Source organism: Galleria mellonella, unplaced genomic scaffold (assembly GCF_026898425.1).
Source record: "Galleria mellonella isolate WM207_F2 unplaced genomic scaffold, CSIRO_AGI_GalMel_v1 utg184, whole genome shotgun sequence".
Classification (NCBI taxonomy): Eukaryota; Metazoa; Arthropoda; class Insecta; order Lepidoptera; family Pyralidae; genus Galleria; species Galleria mellonella.
In genome coordinates, this window is record NW_026442025.1 from 12,641,498 (window position 1) to 12,665,093 (window position 23,596).

The following is a 23,596-nucleotide window of genomic DNA, read 5'->3' on the forward strand; positions in this document are numbered from 1 at the left end:
TAGAAGATCATAAAGTTTCTGGTAATAATAACAGTGGTCAGTTTTGTAGTGTTGGCAGTTGCACGCATACTAATGTTAGCGGAATTAAATAAAATAATTATAATGGTATAGGTAATAAATGTAAAACTGACTATTGACATGGGCTTCCGCAGAATAACACCTAGTTCAATATTAAATTTAGGTATTGTGAGTAATATAACAGGAGTCAATTACTTCTACGCTATAAATTTGCTTACATCATCCAGAGGGAGACTTTGTAAAAAAGTCGTTTGCTTGGCTACCTCTGTCCCATTCGTGTTTCAACCGTGAAGCAGTTGTGTTTGCATGGCTGTGTTTCGGTTTGAAGGGTGGGATATGGCGTGATTTTACAGGGTACAGAGGAATAACACCTGAGTCTTCATAATTGGCAGCGCATGGAGGGTATCATGGGCGAAACAGTATACTCTGTTATGTCCATGGTACTACTCACGTCTATGGGCGACGGTTCCCGCTTTCCATCAGGTGGGCCGTCAGCTTGTTTGCCATTCTAAGTTGTATAAAAAAAAATCCTCTCACCAAATTCAAACCATCAGAACATTCATATCAGTTTTGCTTGTCTGTCTTGCTTTTTGATATAAAAGATGGGATATACTCGCAGCAATTATATTACTACGTAATAACTTAGTATCCACATTATCTCAGACATCAAGAATGCCAACACAATAGCATGTATCGTGGCCATAATTTTTTTTTTATTGTAAGCAAACAAACATATGACCCGACTGATGTTAAACGGTTACCATAGCATACAAATGCCTGTAACACCAGGGATATCACGCGCGCATTGTCGACCCTTAAGAAACTTTATTAAGCCCTTTTTAAAGAACCCCATACTGTGGTCTCTGGAGAAACTCTAAGCAGGAAGATCTTTTGTTTATTCAACTTAGAATGGCAAACAAGCTGACGGCCCATCTGATGGAAAGTGGTAACTATCACCTATAGACATGAGCAGTATCATGATCCTTCCAGAACCTGAGCGTTTGCGGGAGAAAGCACCTATGAAATCGCATTGTCCTTGACCATTTTGGGTCTAGGATGTTAGATGAATTCCCTGTTACGACCATGCTTCTTTTTATATCTATAATCTATAAGCGACGATTATCACTATTTATCAATGTAGTCATCATTTTATTTGTCATTCCAAGTCGCATAAAAATTCAAATCAATTCTGGTCATAAGATCCTTTTCAAAACTTTCCCCTCACACCTGTCTGTGATAATACTGTCTCTTGCCTTGTCAGGTACTAAAACAAAACGAATCACAATATTAAGACACTACTGCCACAACAAGCACATAAAATAAGCCATTTCTTCAGCACATCCCACTATGTTCGCCCTTTTTTAACGTCATCGCGTAACCCAAATAACGGTCTCGTAAAAACTACTCGTTCAAACGATTGCGACACGCCGAAACAGACGTCAGATGCCGTCAGATCAGGGCTAATAGGTCGTGTGTGACGTCGTGCAACGTCACAGGTATCAGATTACCTCGGCTTTTCATGTTCTAATTAAAGCCACTATAATTTTATCATACCATAGGTACGTGAATCGCTTTTCTAAGTATCAGTTGACGAAAATAGATCCGTGTTTCTCTGAATACAAATCAGTTTGTGGTTGTATCCCACTGCATTCTGGAGGTGAGGTCGTTTACCTACTATTGTAGATATCGAGATCATCGGGGTATTTACGAAAGGGATGTATCAGCCGTTAACTTTTTACTGCTAAACATAACCTCCCCCATAAGGGGAGTTCTGCCATTAGTTGCCACGCTTAGCAGGTGGGTTAGCAAACGCAGTTTAACTTTTGGTGATATTTTAAGAACATAGACTCCCTTAGTCGCTTCTTATGATACCCACGGGAAAGGAAGAGGTTGCCTATTCTATGCTAGGACCTACACGCCTAACGAATTTACGAAAATGATAGTTTATACAAAATAGTCTCTATACAGTCTCATCTGGAAACCATCATGATTTATTGATAAATCCTTTGGACCAACTGACCTGACTTCGTCTTCACCTGTCATGTTCACTGGTACTCTGCCAGTAAACCAATAGCACAGGTGAGGTTACCGTTAAACTGTTATCTATTATTAAATAAATACGAGCAGCAAACAATTGCCACTGCCATGAACGCTCTCATGATCAAAGGTGTAACTCTCTTGTTGTCGACCTTCGTGGCATAAAGTTTTTGAGTGACATCATTCACATTAGAAATCCTAATTACTCCCATCTCATCCTACATATCAAAACCTAGATAAACAAGAATAACAGCTTCCCGGTATAATCATCATCGTTTCAGCCATTATCCGTCCACTGCTGGACAGCCCTCCCCCATAGAATGCCATAAGGAACAGTCCTTATGGCATTCCCGGTATACCCGTATTAAATCTACAGTAAGTTTGTTTGTACCCTCTTGGCGCCGTAACGGCTGACCAATCATTACAAAATTTTATAAACATGTTTACAACAACATTTCTCGTCTCTCGTCATCACATCGTTTTGGCATAAAATATACCACCCCTCCCTTTCTCGTGGGTGTCGTTGGAGGCGACTAATGAAATTTAAGCTCGAGGGATCAGCAGCAGTATCCCTCTTAAAACATCTCTAAGGCCTAACTACGTTTTTCAGCCCGCCTGCCAAACGTGCCAACTATTGGCAAAACCATCCAACAGAAGAAGGCCTATGTACGGAAGTGGACAATTAACGGCCAATATGAGATGCAACAGCACATATACTACATTTTATCCCGGCCAATAGTTTTATATTATCTGTGTCCCGGCCAATGAACATATCCCGGTCACGCTTCCGAAAGACACGTGTAACCATATAAAAGTGATTAATAAGTCCACGCAATACAATTTATTACGTTAATGATAATGTAACAGACGTTTATTGAGCGAAATGGATTCAAATATACATGTTGCTCAGCGGCAAACGAAAACAAAGCATAACAATGCAAATTTATGAGGCTGTAAGTGGACACATTCTAAGAACTTCGAAACTATAATTTAGGAAAATTAGTATGGAACAGCGCAAAATTGGAACGGTCTATTTTAACGTTAGTATTAACGATGGCAGTGGATATTAAGTAGAATAGAGAAAAAAAATACAAGGAATAGAAAAAAGGGCACGCACGTGTCAATAGCGCAATATTTGAGTTTTGGTAATGCTTGCTTGCTAAATTTATGGGAAAAATGTAAAAGCATGTGTCAAATGATTTATTCGTTTAAGTTCCGGTTAATGTTTACTAAATTCATGATGAGAGCCTGCCAAAAAACCAAAAGCACAAAGAGTTACCATTTTCATTTATTAAAAATATCCACCATATAAAGGTACGAAGATACGAAGTCCAATACACTTTTTATGGATGATACTCATTGGCGTAAAGATTATTTATTAGGAGACGCTCGGCACCTTGAAGAAAGCACATATACTCTCAGACATGTCTTTGCGCATTGCTGAAAGCTCCGTTTTTACGCTAGGGTGGGCTTCACACAATAGGCTTCTGAGGTAGATAGAAGCCAACTGTGTCCTCTATTAATTATGGATATGATGATATTGGTATGGTAAGTCTGGCTGCGCTATCGATACACACTGAGATAGTAATAAGGGATGACAGGTAAGAATAAAATTAGGTAAATTAGGCCATAGCAAAGAAATTATCAGTCTTTATAGAAAATCATTCTGATAGGGTATTTATTTATTTACTATTTATAATGCCTGATGGTATTCTGTACCATTCGATATATATTAGATATACTCATATTGTTAGTAAAGTGGCTACTAATCCCCATTATTAACAATTCCCTCTCTCCGAGATGAAGTATATCGGATAGTCCCAGGTGCACCAAGCCACGTCATATGCATAACGTTACGTGTTTTGGCGTCAACACACAAACTATTTCTGCGCGCTCAAATGCCGAATGCCAAACTCCCATTTATACTACTAACTAAAACTGACCACTACCCCCTTCCCTTTATTAACCAGATCCTTATTAATTGGGGGATGCGTCGAAGTTTTTGTGGGTCCAAAAATATTGGCTAATTTATGCTAGACTAGCTGACTAGGTGCTAGTATAAAATAGATATCAAAAGTGCATTCATTGCTAGCTATTTTTAATTCATTAGTTACTATTGATTGATATTGATGTATCATACATCAATATTGGTTATACACATGTTTGTCCATCTTTCAGAGAGAAGCAAATCATGTACAAAACTATTATCTGTCATAACCATCGCAAAAGTTTGCTTTGAAAATATTATAGATCCATACCAGCAATATATAATGGATCTTATTGCATCTATATAAGCCATAACAATCCTTAAAATGGCGACGCAAGAATACAGAATGTATTCTCTGTTGTCCGTAGTATCGTATACGCTATTCTAAAACAAAAACATTGTCTATCAGGTCGGCCATCAGCTTATTTGCCATTCGAGTTGTTATTCTTTAAACGCATGTTTAATAAAGCAGTGTAGTTCGACAGGAGAAAAGATTTAAGAGGTGACTCTATTATTTTCTCTCAATTCTAATGAGATGTTGGCCTCCCCTCGATTTATACCTTTAAGAATCTTTAGCTAGAGAAACAACTTGCATACCATTACAAGTATTTATAATTAAGATTGTGTTCCTCAAAGAAAAACTGGCTTCAATTATAACAAAACCAGTCATTTTGATTTTAAAACCAAATTTCCAACACGCTTTTGATAAAATTTCTATGGGATCAATCTGTAAGTAAGTAAGTGTTCTTTAAGAAAACAACAAGCAATTTCCAAATTGCTTTATAACTGACGGAGTTATGAAGTAACAATAAAAACACAACCAAATTAACAACTTCTTACTTTTTGAAGTCCGTTAAAAATAAGCCCCATTCCCAGTATAGTAATGTAACCTATTTTTTTTATACAACTTAGAATGGCAATCAAGCTGACGGCCCACCTCATGGAAAGTGGTAACTGTCGCCTATAGACATGAGCAGTACCATGGACATAACAGAGTATACTGTTTCGCCCATGATACCCCCCATGCGTTGCCATTCCTGAGGACTCAGGTGTTATTCCTTTGTACCCTGTAAATTCACGCCATATCCCACCCTTCAAACCGAAACACAGCCATGCAAACACAGCTGCTTCACGGTTGAAACACGAATGGGACAGAGGTATCCAAGCAATCGACTTTATAAAAAGAGAGCCCTTACCAGCAGTGGGATGTTAAAATGAGTTATTATAATGTACTGTACAATAAAAACGTAGAGAATTGTTAATTTTCATGATATATATTTCATGATGTACTTTATATTACAATAAAAAACATATATGTGTAAGTATATTTGTTATTCATATATATTTAGTTTATATAGATATGTATGTATATTAATTAGTAGTACCGTTAATTTTCATGGTTGATATATTTTACTAATGAATTAAATATAAATATATAATAAAATAAAATAAAATTAATATGCGACTCATGTGACTACACTAAATTTCCGTATCACGCTAATATTAACCAGTATTCATAAATTTTCACATAATTAGAGCAGTGGGAGTTTTGTAAGCTATTTGTTGTTGAACTATACAGTATAGTTGATACCCGCCATTTTTCCGCAATAAATTTAATTTACGTCACAAGGCCCGATCCAAGCATTCTTGCTAATGTAAGCAAAGACAAGAATGCCGTCTCCAAAGCTAAAAAAATTGTGTAACTCACAACTAGATTATGTAAAACGTAAATCCCTTATAAAATTAAAATTAAATCTAGTCTAAGTTGTATTTTGAAATATTAAAAACACCCGGATACATATAAATTCTTGTTATTTGTATTTTTACTGTATTTTCTAGGTTTCGCGGCTTATATTTGCTTTTTTTTTACGAACTATCACGCACTTTTTTCACTACTATTTTACCCCATAGATAGCCGCCTACGTTATCTACTGTCTAGGGCCTGTCCTGCGTCACATATCCACTATAACGGGAGAGCAGACAGAGTGGCAGACGTTCACTTTCTGATTTATATAATAGCCGTTAATTTTATTTGATCAATTTAGAGTTCTCTGGGAAAAGGTTTTTTCTGGAAGGTTCCAAGGTTTGAGTTGTCAAACTTAGTTCCCTAACGATTACCACGTGTACTTAATACCTACCATCATTTCATTTAAACAAAAAATTTAAAGTAAAAACAGTTAATTTTAATACAATCAAAGTGTTCTTTCAACATCATAATTTCTTCGGTTTCGGGTATATCGCGATTTATGCTTTTCATGTCTATACTAATAACTTCACAGGCTTAAGGGTATTCCTGAGGACTGAGGTATTATGCCTTCGTTCTCTATAATTTCTGTGTAGTATTCCACCCCTTAAACTGGCACGGTCACGCATGACAGCATAATCACTTCTGAGACAGAGGTACCATGCAGATTAAGTTTGGTACGTGCAGATGGATCGTATCCCAGATTCCCCATAGTATATTTTTATCCTAATTTAAAGGGTTCAAAGCCGCGGTCAGCAAATAGAAAATAGATGAAGTAAGAAACTCACATCATCCCCTTTCTCTAGAGCTCCAAGCGAAGTAAGTGATGCTCTGGAGCCACCATGCTGTCGCCTCAATGCTTTCTCTGTCTCCACACACTGAGCCAGTGGTACACCGAACATGCTCCCAACACTTGAGTCTGTAAATATTAGAACATCATTAACATAACCATTGGCGAATTTAAGATACGCGGGGTCTGGTTCCATAATAATATGCTCTTAGACATGTTTTTGCCTATAGTTGAAAGCTCCACTTCTGATCCTGAGATAGACACCAAACTATTCTGGAGTAGGTGCTGTTCTTCTACATAAGATAAATATAATCTTCAAGAAGTGCAAAAAACATTGAAAACGAGAAAATTTTTATAAATATTTCTTCAAATCTTTCAAATCCAAAGGGTTCGGAAAAGATTTCTATAGTAATTTAAACCTATAAAGCACAGTACGCTAGTACAAGAAAAAAGAATCTCGAAAAAAAATCCTACACCAAACTATCTGGCCCGTCGGCCAGCTGGTAGACTGATCCCTTTATCCAAAAATTATTTGTCACGAAGCTGTTCGACAGGTAGATACCTAATTAGGTGTTGACATGGACTGTAAAACAATTTAAGATGGAAGATATAAATAACTGCTGATAATTGCAGTGCGATATTTTAGCGAGAGTTCTTTCATGAAACCGCTTCGTCTCGAAGTGGATATCATTAGACACAGTAATCGGAAAGGTCGAACTATTCTGGGATCACTACTCGCCGCGGACCAACGCACAATAGAAAGGTGGGATGCTTTTAGACACAACGTCATTCGGTTTATGTCGCGATTGATGTTATAGTTTAAATTTTTATTATAGTGACGTCTGAATTGTGATGCGTGTGGATTTATTTCTATAGCTGAGGGAACGGCTGCCGACAGATGACTACAGCATTCTTTGGGTATCTTCTAAAACTTCGAAAAACAAACAAAACATAAAGCCCACCTGACAGAAAGAGAAAAGAACAGAACTATGAACAGTACTTCTGTTACATTTCTCATACCATTCCTAAGAACTGAGTTTTGTCTTCATACTCAGTAATTTTACTGCCATATCTCCCTTGTATAGTTTCACCAGGAAACTATACAAAGCTAAAAACATAAGCGACAAAAATATTCACACTTGAAGATTTTTATATAGTACTTCTAAATTTCACTGTTGTTTACTTTCTAGTATATATTGGGGTTAAGGGAGGAATTAATCACGATGGTTTCCAGGGAGTATAACATGGAAGTCGATCTGATAACTAGTAATCTTTATTGCTAACAATCCATTTTGTTTATTTCATTTTTTTTCTTTACAGCGAATTTTAATTCGTTAAAAAAAATACGGTCAGTATAAATTGTCAAAAACTTGAGAATAAAATATTTTACTTTAAAAATTTAACATTTCATTTAACGGATTTAACGGATTTTGTAACTTTTCACGTCTGCCGTATTTTGTTTGATGATACGTTTATAACGAAACATCTGAATTTATCTTCCACTTCAGAGGACCGTAGATAAAATTTGTGTTACTGAACACAAATTTATCATAGCTAACCGTGAACGGTTGTCTAATTAAAATGTCTATACTCATTATTTTTCATTTATTTCTTACGTGTAGGTGGCAACTAAAAGAAAATGTTATCCTCTAGTCTAATAATCAAACAAACGAAACACTTAAACTTGGCCTGAATCACGTATAATACGTGTAGTAGACAACAGATTATTTGGAATATGGTTGACTGAAGAAAACATTAGTTAGGGACCATTAACATAGAATTCGTGTAGGTAGACCATATTCAAAATATCTGTATTACTTTTGGCATTGAGGAATATTTGTACCACGCCTTCGCGAATAAAGGCACGAGATTATAAATTAAATTAACACCTACCAGCGTCTTGAAATAACTACACTAGAGCCCGGAAGATATCGCCTATAAAAAGATTCACACCTTATCATACTAAAACTAATAAAACATTTAGATCAATGGGAAAAGATAAAAGAGTTGCTGGGTGGTGAGGTTTTTTTTGTTTAGCTACCAATTTCTGTGAAACAATGTTTCGCTTGGAAGAATACAAATATTGGCACCAGATGTACGACACCTTATCTCTCAGGAATGTCAATGTTATGAGGTTTAGATAGTTATTGTATCGATAGAGTGTCTCCCTAGAAATGCTTTGGCAAAAAGAAACAAATTTTTGAAAATGGCGTACTTTACTATATTGTACTTTATTTAAATCCAAATCGCCTTTATTGAAATAGACTTGTTTACTAGCTAAGCACTTTCAATTCGTTATTTTTGACGAATCTAATATAGGATTCGGAATGTTGTTATCTGCTGAGAAGAACCCGCAAGAAACTCCACAGTTACTCTTTTAAATGTCTGGTGATGTTATGTGTATTTATTTATTATTCATTTTTTACTTGTTGACTATTATATCACAAACTGTAGTTTTCATATTATCCATATTGTATATACATTGTATACTATAAAAACACGCTAGCAAACTTAGCAGTTTGATGGCCGTTTTTCAAATGTTTTTTTAAGCGTTTCCAACCCAAAATTGTCTGGTATCCATCGCGGGATGAAAACGTAATCTTCGATCATACAAATAACTGATGTAAATGTGTGCCTTTTTAGGGGCATTATTCTCAGCCAGTGATAGGTAACTTTTATCAAACAACTATGGTATCAATAAAAGAGTAAACCCTATTTTAAAAAGAATGATCATGTGAACAAAATATGGCGTCAAATTAAGAATCTTCCTTTTTTCAATTTGCTTTTCAAACTGTTCTTTTCAAAAACCATAGTACACACGAAGATCCATAGCAGAGATAAACAGTAAAAAGATCTTTTGATGCTAATTATACAGCTTTAAATCCAAATGACTGTACTGAATGGAAACGAATCCCATAATATGTGAATCTAGAAAATTTTGAAACCCTACAAGACTCAGTAAAATACAACTTACTCCGCAAGCTCATTTAGACGTTATGAAATCGACTTCACAAACCTGACCCAATTACGTGTGATAAGGAAAATATACCAACTTTCACAAAGAAACACAATTTGGCCCAAGTTCAATACAAACATTAAAAATACGGTAAATTATATTGAAGTGTAAACAACATGAGTGCGAATGCAAGGTTTGGTTAATTTTGGTAAACAATAGTTTTGTTAGCCGGTCGGTAACATTGGAGTATGCTTGAACATACGTCTTGTTTCCATGGCCGAATATAATTTACATTCACGTCATACTTATAAACTGGATTGAGTACCTATAATGATTGAGTATCGAGTTATGAAGATGCCACTCAGAGCAGGTAGTTTTATTGCAGTAAAAGCATTTTTCTGAACGTAACTGACAGGGTAAGCCATCGTTAGCGAAATACAATTAAAGTCAATAACTTCCCCTGGAGAATTTTGAGCCTAAACAAATAATAATCTTCAGTTTCTTTTATATCGTATAAAGCATTGAGGCTAGATAGTAAACCCACCTTATTTATTTCTGCATCAATTCCTAAACGGCAATGCGTGACGATTATTCACTCTGTTATTGAACATGGCTCTAATACCATAAGACCATTGTCCTCAAAAAACAGCAAAGCATAAGGAGGCACTCCTAATATTTTGCTATTTCTTGATATGCCATCATAATATGTTTAGTTATTTTCAAATGTTTATAAGACCTTTGTCACTTGATTTCTTTTAGCAACTTTATAAAAAAAACTTAGCATGAAGATAAGTTTTTTAAGTAATAGAAGTATAACTGATTGCGCTATTGGTTTACGCTAACGGAGTACCAGTAAAAGATAACAGATAAAAAAGAACTGGTGACCAACTGCGACCAATCCACCAGAAAGTAACCACAACAATTTTCAGGAGAAACCGTGTGAAGATTGAACTAAATCATGCACGACCGCAAGACTCATTACTTCCTTCTTCCCCAGAATGATTTAGAGAATCATATTTTGACAAACATATTCAAATTATTTTCTTAAAACTGTATGGACAGGTCAACTTTATTAGCTAACCTGATGAGGAAAACATGAAAATTTGCAATAAAACCAAATTTCGGCCATCAAAAACTGTAATGTTTATGTTGGTCGTGCCGGGTAGAACAATATATTGCGCGATGACTGATAATTCTCATGTGCCGCACACTATTTTTAACATTTAAATACGCCATGGCGCCCGGCATACATTATTACTAAAAACATTTTCATATTTTACTTTGAAAACTTTTCGTCAATCTCGGATAGTATTGTGCAATTTTGTTTTGTTGCTATGCCTACATTGTTATTCTCAAGTCATCCTTCAACTCGATTGCTATTTCTGAGAATATTGATAGCAAAAAAAAATGTGGCTACAATTTAATAACGCTAGATGTCAATGTCCACTTGGCTTCTCTTGCGTCAATTCCTTAGATAACTATTTAGTGTCTCCAGAGTAATAATTCAGACTCCAGAGGAAGACTTTGTACAAAAGTCGATTGCTTACCCAAGTACCCACCTCTGTCCCATTCGTGTTTCAACGTGAAGCAGTTGTGTTTGCATGGCTGTGTTTCGGTTTGAAGGGTGGGATATGGCGTGAATTTACTGGAATAACATCTGAGTCCTCAGGAATGGCAACGCATGGGGGTATCATGGGCGAAACAGTATGCTCTGTTATATCCATGGTACTGCTCATGTCTATAGGCGACGGTTACCACTTTTCATCAGGTGGGCCGTCAGCTTGTTTGCCATTCTAAGTTGTATATAAAAAAAATAATCTTTTTTATACGCATGCTGCTCTATTAATGCCCTTTTTAATAGTATTTCGTGGTAACATTGTTCAAAAGTTATATATCCATCCATTAAAAACATGTCGTTTCGCAAAGCAGTTCTTCTACAAAAGGTTGTGGATCTCATGGTTAAACTGAGTTAATTATTTTACTCAGTATCTAGAGAAGCACGTATTCAACAACTTTGTTATAAATTGTTAATAACCTATTAACATTTGTAATGACCTTATCAATGTTTTATTCTTTATTTCTGTAATAACTATAATGACTTGACAATTGCACGATAACTAATATACTACCAATAAAATACTTTATTTTTGAAAACACTGCTTAGATTTGCTTATTAATCAAAATAGTAGATTTTGTATTAATTTATTCTGTTACAATTATGATGCCGGTATTTGCAGGCATCCATAGCTTATAGTATCTGTTGGCGACAGACCTTCTTTTATATAAGTTTATCTTTTTTAGATTTATATTTTTATATTTTGAATATATCTTCTGATACCTAGTTTGTTTTTCATCTTGATTGACATATTATTGTATATTATGTACGTCTCAAGGAATTAAACTGTTAAGCCTCTATATTATTATTTTATTATTGTCCCCGCCCTCCTCTTCTACCAGCGCCTTTTTTAGTATCTGTTTACCATCAGACGAGCTGTATGCTTGTCTCCCATCTCTGTGCTAAAAAAGTATGACTCAATCGAGCGTATACAGCAATGCATTATCTTGTTCACGAGTATGTTTCTGTCTAGAATAAGATATGTAACAAATGCAATGGTAACAAGTGGTATAACACCTTAATTCCCAAGAGTGCTATCGCTTGAATTTAGCTACATTTGGGATTTTCTTTTTATGTTAGTAATCTTTTACCGTCTCAGCTATCAACCTTTGGAATGCAAACACTTGACCAGTTTTTTAAGTCGGTTAAAAATATATATCTACGAGGCAATCAATGAGGCAAATCACTTTGTAACGATTTTTCCTTGTCATTAATTTGTTGGTACACTGGTTTTTGTTTTCTTTTATTTACTATTTTTATACACATTTATTTGTATTTATTTATTTTTTTTTATGTACCATCTATATATCGTATATATAAATATTTGAAAATTAGCCCTGTGTAGGTGCAAAATGAAAATCAGCGCTGAACGCGTATCAGTCCAGCAAAAGCTGAGTTTGTACCTACTGCCAGGCATACGAATATTGCACAATGTATTTATTTATTTATTAATATATGCAGATTATAATTTCTGTACCATATTTGTAAAGAAAGACAAAAAATTTATTATTATTACTAGCTGACTCGGCAAACGTTGTTTTACCATATACATTATTTCGAGAACTATACATGAAAATATATCGTACTACAATTATTATATTATATTCGATTGCCATCTTGCGACCCTATTGCGGCATATAAAAATCGCGATCAAAAAACAGGAGTTGATCGTAAAAGCGTGAAAATTTGAATTTATGTGTATTTTTCAATGCTAAATCATATTAAAATAAATATAAAAAAAAATTGTAAAAAAAAATTGTGGTAGGTCACTCTTATCATTGAAGGGTATGAAAAATAGATGTTGGCCGATTCTCAGACCTACCCGATATGCACACAAAATTTCATAAAAATCGGTAAAGCCGTTTAGGAGGAGTTTGGTAACAAACACCGCGACACGAGAATTTTATATTTAAGATTATCAAATATACAAGTTTAAGAAAAGAGTCACGATAGAACTTCCGCCTGTCTGGCGTACTCGACCGATACCGAGCGAGACGTATCAAGAGCAAATGTTTGTTAGTATAATACGATGCACAAATAAACCAATCCGCGTTAAAAGTGTAGTCTCGTCGGGCCGTTTGATATTCTGTTGATATCGCATTCGCAGTGTTGTGATTTAGATCGCCGATGTTAGCCACTTGGCAACTGTACACAGTCGACATATCTTGCGTCTGCCTGCCCCCGCATCTCTACCGGCTCGCAACGTTTGCACGAAATTCAGTTTCGATTCGGAAAACGTGCTCTTTTAGAGCAAATCACTGTGAATTACAAAAGAAGGAAATGACTGACAGATCAACGCGCAAAGGAAATTGCCAAATATGGGAATAAATAAACAAGGAATTTCACTCAGATATACATATATATATATATATATCTACAGATATGTATTTGCTACATTTTTTCTGCAATTCGGAATGGTAAACAATATGTCAGTTGTGTTTCCTTTAATTTCATTGCCATATCCCACCCTTCAAACCAGAACACAGCCATGCAAACACAACTGCTTCACGATAAAAATACGGATGGGATAGAATGAATGAATAAATTTTATTTACTAAATATTGGTGATATAGGGGGGAAAGGGTTTGTTAGCAATGGAGTTTGACAGCGCCATTGCTAACAATATACTTTATTAGGTCGACCTCCACGTGGTTCTCCCTGGAAACCATCGTCAACAATTCTTGTTGAATTAGTCACGATGGGCTAACTGACCTGCTTTATCCTCACCTATCATCCTTCACGGGTGCTCCGCCGGTGTATACCGTTAGTGCGTGTAGGGCCACCATTCCATTATCATCCATTAAAAAAAAATTGGTGATTGCCACTAGTAGATGTTAAAATTATTTACAATTATTCAGCATTATTTACCGTCACATAGGTGTGTAAACGTTCTTTTTACAATTGCTAAAATAATACAGTCATAATTTTAAGAAGTAATATTAACAAAATTGATTAGTCTTTTTTTTATACAACTTAGAATGACAAACAAGCTGACGGCCCACCTGATGGAAAGTGGTAACCGTCGCCTATAGACATGAGCTACTAATTGAAGTCGTACTTAAAAATTCTCAATCGATTGAATTTGATAAAAATGTCTATGAAACCTAAGTATATCCTTTCAAATAAAAAATAAAACTAAATAGCTTCAACTGACATAATAACTGACGTGGTTATAAAGAAACAAACATAAAAAATGACATTGAATTGAAAACCTGCTTCTTTTTGAAGTCGGTATCGGAAGGAGACAAAATAAGGTTTACGTATTAGCATATAGATTGTCATCTCGTCTGTTGGTCGTTAAGATGAGATTCATATTATTATTATAGAAAATGACACAGCCGCGGATATCACATGCTCGACAACCGTACTTGCACCCCCGTAAGGGGCTGCGGATGAACCCGTGACTGACTGAGCGTATATCCATACGAACACTCACTGATCAAATTTTATTTCGAACGGCTGGACTGTCATAATGTAAACAGTTTATTTTCAACAGAAAGACATTCCCAATTTGTCTGTCTTTTTTAAAAAATGTTCTACGAGTACACTCTTTGAAATAAATCCTTATTAATATTATAATATTAATATTATAATTATAAATATTTATTTAATTCCAAACGGCCAAATATCAGATTCGATGATACTTTTAAAATTTCGCTTTTAAATAAGTGACCTAGTCTATTTCCAATCATATGTACATATATTTAAAATAGACAAAATCTATTTACTTCTTGGAATAGAGATAAAAGGGATTTTCTGTTTATAAATTATATTCACACTCGCACCATAAATATCATGTATATTTTTAAACGTTTTTCTATAATCAAATACATCTGTATTCGTAATGAGATATTTTGCATTTTAAAATATAAAAAAAGAAAATACATTCACTACTATTTTCGCGTTTTGAGGGGCGTAACACTCGTCACGCCCACATTTCGCCGAGTATATACTCGTATAATATATATATGTATATGTACTTGTATTTGTATATATATGTATTGTAATTATATATGTATATTTATATATTTGAACCGACTTGATTTATATATTTGACATGGTCGGGGGAAAGGGATTGTTAGTAATGGAGACTGAGAATCCCATTGCTAGCAATATACCCAACCAGGTCGACCTCCTCGCGGTTCCCCCTGGAAACTATCATGGATAATTCCTGATGAATTAATCATGATGGGCTAACTGGCCTGTTTTCATTCTCATCTATCACCCTTCACTGGTGCTCCGCCAGCGTATCCCGTTAGCGCAGGCGGGGTTACCATACCATTTTCACCCATCAAAAAAAAAAAAAAACCGAACATGGTCACCGGAGAATCTACCGTCGTCATTTGGTCGAATAATAGCCCCGCGTACGCTATTAGTATACGCCGAGGAACTAATAAGTGATAATGGGTAAGGATGGAAGCAGGTCAGTTGACTCTTCATGAAGAATTAACAGAGATGGTTTCCAGGTGAAACCGCGTGTAGGACGACCTGACATATTGCTGGAAATTTCACTACCAGTCTCCGTTGCTATCAATCCCTTCCTTCGGATTAACTCGGTTAATTAACAGTAATTTCTGTTAACTATAAATTTACAAAGTTTAAAATACAAATTATCTTTTAAAACTTTGTAAATTCGTGTTATCGTTTACTCGTGTTGTCGTTATCCCATTCGTGTTTCTACCGTGAAGCGGTTGTGTTTGCATGGCTGTGTTTCGGTTTGAAGGGTGTGGGATATGGCGTGAATTTACTGGGTACAGAGGAATAACACCTGAGTCAACGCATAGCATCACGGCAACGCATGGGGGGTATCATGGGCGAAACAGTATACTCTGTTATGTCCATGGTACTGCTCATGTCTATAAGCGACGGTTATCACTTTCCATCAGGTGGGTTAGCTTGTTTGCCATTCTAAGTTGTATAAAAAAAATAATCAACCAAATAGACTTGTTTACAAAGCACTTTTAAAGCGTCGTTTGTTTTTTAATCTACTGCACGGTTTGGATGGTTGTTCTTTTGAGAAGAGGCCGCAAGAGACTCAACAGTTACTCTTTTAAATCTCTGTATATGATAATCTACATAGGTTCTAGATTATTACTATTTACTTAGGGTGTATAAGTCGAAGCAGTATATTGCTATTACCATTCACTTTATACATTAGAAATAACCCTTCATTTTACATCATGTTTCATTCCAAGGTCACAAAATGTAAATACAGACAAAAATGTGTTCCGTACCTACACACTACACGGTATTATTAGAAACCGATCATCTATTATTCTCCATACTTTGTTTACGTACAGCCGGTTTCAGCGACCTGTCAGTTTCAGCTGTAACTCTTGGATGTATGGAATGTATGGAAGATCTCACAATTTCTCAACATTACAATGTCAAACAATCCATATTCACATTATAAGAATTGATGGAATGAGTAATTTACTTTACAGTTCATTCAACTAAAATTTATTGGATATATGAAATTGTAATGGATCTTATATTTTTATGTTCTCCGTGTACTAACAATATAAAAATACAATATTTATACAATTTTTTTAGACATAATGACAAAATTTTATATATATTATATTATACAAATATGTAAAAATATACACCTAACATCTACCTGCTACAAATATCAAGAACAAGTACTTAAAAAGATATTAAAAGGTAAAAAATTTCTTTGAGATCACAGGTAGGGTACATAGGATACTTGCTGCATTTCCACGCTGAATAGCAATGGAAATGCGTAAGTAGCTAGTAGTAGTACCAATATTTATTAATTTGAATAACTTTATTGATCAAATAAAATATGGTATAAAATGCGGACTTAATGCCGGTGGCATTCTTAACCAGTCAACCTTTGGGGTGAACAGTGAATCACGAACGAGGTTCTTCATTATTTGGATAGGTAAAGATAATAATAGTTAATAATATATACCTATAAACAATAATTAATTTGTAAATAAATAACATAAAATACTAATAATAATATACATATATAAGTATAAAGGAATTATATACAACTAGAAAAAAATATAATATATAAAACATGATGACTAGCTACTACTGTTGTAATGAGTTAAAAGAGACAACAAAGAGGCCCAACCATAATAAATAAGAAAAAGAAAAATGTCAAAAATCTATAGGTAATATACCAAACCAACTAGACAGCATGATACCTCTTATGTAAGTATCAATATGCTGAGCATGGTATATTTAATAATTAATTTAGTGTGTATTTAAAGGGGGGGCGGGGGGGGGGGTGGAGGGGCATCCCTGTTTTATTTGGAGTCAAAACAAATCTTTCGGATGTGGACAAAATGGAAAACATATCCACGACTACATCCTAGGTAAAGGAGCCCAGTCTGGAAAATGTACGCCAATGCAGCAATAAGACAATAATAAGTTATTAGAATGAAAATGATGATGATTTTTCATTAAATAAATCAAGTATCTATATAACTCAATCAGTAAAACCAAATCTAAGACATACCGAACGACTCAACTGTTAAGACTGTGTCATATCAACAGATCAGACTCTTGATGTCACAAATAATCAATGTTAACTCTACATTGACGATATTATTGCTACTATTACTCAATAAAAATAGTAAACTAACATTCTACTAGTTTCCAAAACAACATGTTATAGCTAATTACAGCTATGCTACATTTCCACGCAAGATCAAGGAGAAACTAGTCGAATTCGAACGAAAAAAAAAAAAAATGAGAGAAACAAATAAATTTAAAGAAATATCGCATCAAGATAACTAACCGGTGTCAGTACGACGTTTTCATTGCGGTTCTCTTTTATCATTAACTATAAACGATCCGTTTAAATCTCAATAATACTAACATAAGACCGATAATTTAGAGATTTCGCGGTTGTCTGCCTAATGAATACATCATAGTGATTTAGTGGCAACACTGTTTGCCGAGGTTGTAAAATATAAAGAATTTTATAACCAGTGAATCATTGCATCTGCATTCCTTCACGTTATGTAACATGTTTTACATATTATCATAAAATGTGGCCGAAAACATGGTTTCACGAACGTGGGATAGTGAATCAATATTATTTACTCAAATATCATGTGGGTCACTGCACTTTTTTATATGCAATATGTTTACGCAATAATTCCGACTGTCTGTCGGAAAGTGAGCATGAAGCATCATGAAAATAACAAATTATAGATAAGCATTTAAGCTAGATCAAACATGATAGTATTTTGTAAAGTATCTTGTAAACCTAACTACAAACCAATGACTATAGAAGTCGTCTAATTCAAAGTCATTTATGCAATTGCTTGGTCGTTTCTTGGTTATTTTTCGTCATCTAGGTTGAATTTGTTTAGTATTGTTATAGTAAAGAGTTCCATAAAGGAAAGGAAAAAATTAAAATTTAGTAAATCAGAATAATTTGCCAAAAAAGAAAAGAAAAAGAAGTCTTTAATGTTATTTGATTATTTCCCAGTTCAATGTGTCAAACAATATGTGTCAATTTTAGTATATATACATTTGTTCAGACTTTAAAACTTACTGAACAGTTGAGTTAGAAATACGGCTCTCGAGATTCAGTCCTGATAGAAGAAATTTGTGGTTTGAATTACAAAAGTATTGTACCTATTCATTTACTTTGAATTTTGCAACGTTTTCTTAAGTAGTACCATCGCGACGCTTTACCTATATCTACCATGAAATCATGGAAGGCCAGCGTAGTATATCCAATGTAAATACTTCACATCTGTAAGCCTTATCACTTCACATTCACCATCAGCCTGTTTCTCATTTCTATTAAAATAAACAGAACAATGAATCTTCAGAAAATTGGAGATTATAATCAAAAAATATATACCAGTTACATATTACAGAGAACTGGTTGACGAGAACTTTAATAAATTTTGATTTTTTTCTCTCATCAAATGTCAAAACTGTGTCAGTTATCAATTTACGAGCTAATCCCAAATTTATAAGAACTATTTTATAATAAATGTCAGTACGTAATGAGTAAATGAAGTTGGCGCATACCACGGTTGTGTAAGGCTCCGAACATGATCCCTGAGTATTGGCAGACAACGAACAGTTAGTCATCCTTGTCACGCCGCCGTTGGCTTCGATCATAAAATATTAAACTGTATCTAGTTGTATTGATTAATAACGGAAATCTTTAATATTGATTCTTATACGTATCTTTTCATACAATTTAAACAGTAATCTACTTTATAGTCCAATTCCATCGAAGAGAAATTTTATAGACAAAACGTTTGCATTCTGTCCAATCGGTGTTTCTGTCGTAAATCAATTATTACATAGCTTTATTTGAATTGTGATTACAGCAGTGAAATTATAGGATACAAAGGCATAGAGGGATGCACACTCGTAGTTCTCAAGAATAGAGACGCATAAGGGATGGCCAATGTGAAAGATTATAGAATATCAGATAAGTGATCTTCGCGGGTTGGCAGCGTACTAACTTATACGTGCAAATTAAGTAGCGAAACTGAACAAAATAATTCTAATCAACTAATTCAGTAAAATAGTCTAGTAATTATTGTCCAAAAGTGGACTGCTCACCTTTGTCTTTGTCGTCCTTGGTCCGACTCTGGTCGAAGAAGCCGGTGGTCAGCGCCTTCCTTTTCATGAGAATCGCCCGTCTCTTCGGCTTCGTAGACGGCGCTACCGCGTTCTCTATCAACAAACATGCATCAATCAATTCACTGAGAACACATTTTATAAGTAGGTAACTCCCAAAAAGAGGAATTTCTACTGCAACTAATCAAAATCTACGAATATACATTCTGAATTTTAACATTTTTTAACTAAATTCAAATAAAGAATGATTAAATAAAAGAGGTTCCCGATTTGTTGCTTTCTTTATATTACCCCCCAAAAGCCATTTATAAACCAATGTCAGTATATACATATGCACAATGGGAATTTGATCAACTTACTGTGTTTGTCGATTGCAAACAATTGTCAGAGATCGTAATGCGAATTACAATGTATAAAATCAGAAGATGATTGAATGAAGTCCAAACAATTGTCGGAAACAACAAGTACAGTAAGGTCATAAAATTCCCGTGATGCATGTATCGTAGGCATCGTTAAAAATGAACATAAATCTTTAAAATAATATTTATAATTTGGAAAATTCCTTTTTTTTACTAAAAGGTCATACTTTTACATTGGTTCTGTAAACAGTTCTTCAAAATTGGTCGAGTAGTTTGGTTTTTAAATCAATATGACAAGTTTTGCCATTCTTGTCGGTGTTTTAGGTTTTTAGAATAAGATCTACTTGTTTAATCTGAAATGAAAAGGCCAGGTAGTCCATCATGATGAATAATACACTTGGAATTCAGCGCGTCAATCTGCTAGGATATATTGCTAGCAATGGGCAGAAACATTACTAACAATCCCCCCCCCCCCGTTGAAGCATTTTGCGTTGACCATAAAAGTAAGTGTCTACCATGAAATGAAATTTCAAATATTCGGACTCAATTTTATGGCCTAGTAAAAGGAGCTTAACAAAATGTTCGTCATAAATCTCACCATAAAATCCAAAGGAACCATGTTTTGGCATTTTTAATATTTTTAAACGATACTTTTTTTTACAGAAATTATGTTACATTAGCATTCAGAAACCACGTAGATTTATATTAATACTAAATACAGTCAAATTATTTAAATTGTATTAAAATCATGCAAGAAGTATACGTATTATGTAACTTTAACATCAATTTGTGTTTTGGAAGTCCTTAATCTATGTTTTTGTGTGTTTTAATATTTTTAATATTTATATTTTTAAACAAGCAAAAACTTAAGCGTAAAGATGTGGTTAAAGATTTGGGAATAATGTTTGATTCAAAGTTATCTTTTTTACATTATGATTATATCATCAGTCGTTGTAACCAGTTGCTTGGGTTCATATACAGAGCAACTAAAAATTTTAATAAACCCCACAGTTTACTATACTTATACAAAACACTTATAAGACCCATTGCTGAGTATTTACTATAATATTCCCCTATTATGCTATTCATGAAGAAAATATTGAAAGAATACAGAAAATGCAACTACTTGTAGACGATAAGTCAGGAAACTTCAATCCTATGCTTCGCGAATGAAATACTTTAAATTAGATAATTTATTATCTAGAAGACAATCTGAATTAATTTACTTGTATAAAATTGTTAATTCTATGGTTGACTGTCCCTCGCTACTTAATTTACTATACTTTAATACTAACAATAAATGTCGTACTCCCGTGTTTTTGATGTGCCAAACACTAGGAATAATGTTTCATTTAACAATTCCATTTTAAGAATTGTCTTATAATAATGTTTGGTGGTGCTCATCAGGATGGTGAAAAGCTTGATATATTTGGTCAGAAGGATTTTCGTCACGACGTTTACGTATTATTTTCCTCTGTAATTAGTAGATAGTTTCTTTTGTTGTAACATATATATGAACGTAATATGTACACCGTGGTATGTGTGTTTCTGTGTGTGTGTGCGCGCGCGCGTGCGTGTTTGTGTGTGTGTGTGTGTGTCTGTGTTTGTATGTGTGTGTATATTTATGTATGTATATGTATATATATATATATATGTATATGTATATATGTGTATATATGTATGTGTGTATATGTATGTATATGTGTGTGTATGTGTATATATATATATATATGATTATCCATTTTTTGTTGTTTAAATTATATTGTGTTTACAGACTTTAGCTGTGTGTTTATGTTTTGATCATTGTCAAATTTTTGTTTGAACAAAACATAATTTGTTTATAAATTAATGTAACTATATTTTTTGTCGAGTTGTCCTGTTTGTTGTTGATATTTTTGTCGAGTTGTTGGAAATCTTTTTATTTGTACTAATAAATCAAATGCAATAACAACAACCGTCTCTTGTGATCACCCCAGGTAGTGTGCCTGTTTTCTGCACAACTAGCTCCAATTTATTTGCAGAAAATGACAAAAATTAATGGCGTAAAGTTCCGCGAATATAAATTAAACAAACAAACAAGTATGCAACATGAAGTGGCGCAACACGACACTTGTTTTGATAGAGAATTGCGACGCGAAGTGCGTACGCGCCGGCCGCGGTGCCACGTTCCACGGATGAGCTGTTGCGAAATCAGAATAGTTAATTAGAATAAGCTCAAACAAACAGTGAAACCGATAATCTATGTACATATAATACATATATAATGTTTTTTTTTTTTATGCTACTTAGAATGGCAAACAAGCTGAAGGCCCACCACATGATGATAATCGTCGGGGGAAAGGGATTGTTAGCATTGGAGTTTGACAGCCCCATTGCTAGCAATATGCCTTATTAGGTCGACCTCCACGTGGTTCCCCCTGAAAACCATCGTGAACAATTCTTGTTGAATTCGTCACGATGGGCTAACTAACCTGCTTCATACTCACCTATCATCCTTCACTGGTGCCACGCCAGTGTATACCGATAGCGCGGGTGGGGTTACCATTCCATTATTATCCATTAAAAAAAAATGGTAATCGTCGACTATAAAAATGGATAAAACCATAAACATCAAAGAATAGCACAATACTCATACGTCGCTTTTTCTAAAGAAAACGGTGTAAGACCCTGTAAATTTGACTGTCATATACCACCCCTCAAACCGAAACATATGTAAGAAATAAAGAAATATTTTTATTCAAGTAAACTTAGATTTAAGCATTTTTGAATAGTAATTTTTTCATTACCGCCCATTCGAAACGTAATTTCAGCAAAGAAGAACGGACAAGAAACTCAGCTGTTGCTTTATTCAACAAGTTTAACTATATAAATAATGAATTTGTGTAAATACAAACTACTAACTACTACCAGAGGGAGACTATGTACAAAAGTCGATTGCTTGAGTACCTCTGTCCCATTCGTGTTTCAACCGTGAAGCAGTTGTGTTTGCATGGCTGTGTTTCGGTTTGAAGGGTGGGATATGGCGTGAATTTACTGGGTACAGAGGAATAACACCTGAGTCCTCAGGAATGGGGGGTATCATGGGCGAAACAGTATACTCTGTTATGTCCATGGTACTGCTCATGTCTATAGGCGACGGTTACCACTTTCCATCAGGTGGACCGTCAGTTCGTTTGCCATTCTAAGTTGTATAAAAAAAAATACTAAGCAGTATCAGATCATATGTATCTAAATAATAAAATTCAAAGTCATTTATATTTGTACATAAGAGACAGAACGAGACAGACACATTCAGCATCTTATTCTTTCACACGTGTGCGCTAACGAAAACATAACTATCAACAAATTCTCATACCACTAGATTAGAAAACACAAGACAAAAATTATGATAAAAATTTTCGTTTCGAAAATAATTCGCATCGTTCGAACTGACAAGGTGGGCATCGAGCTAAATACCCGACACGACACGACTGGCGCCGACTCGAAATAATGTCGCACCTT

General features: G+C 34.6%; 1 protein-coding gene across 2 annotated transcripts in view; it reads right to left on the reverse strand.

The window, feature by feature from the left end:
• Nucleotides 1–23,596, reverse strand: part of LOC113512037 (uncharacterized) — a 69,864-nt gene that overhangs the window by 13,069 nt on the left and 33,199 nt on the right. For both annotated transcript variants that reach the window (XM_052893771.1, XM_052893770.1), the window contains exons 3-4: nucleotides 19,719–19,832; nucleotides 6,575–6,705 (exon numbers count right to left, since the gene is read on the reverse strand). In XM_052893771.1, the coding sequence (XP_052749731.1) occupies nucleotides 6,575–6,705; nucleotides 19,719–19,832 (245 nt within the window). The remainder of the gene's footprint in view (nucleotides 1–6,574; nucleotides 6,706–19,718; nucleotides 19,833–23,596) is intronic.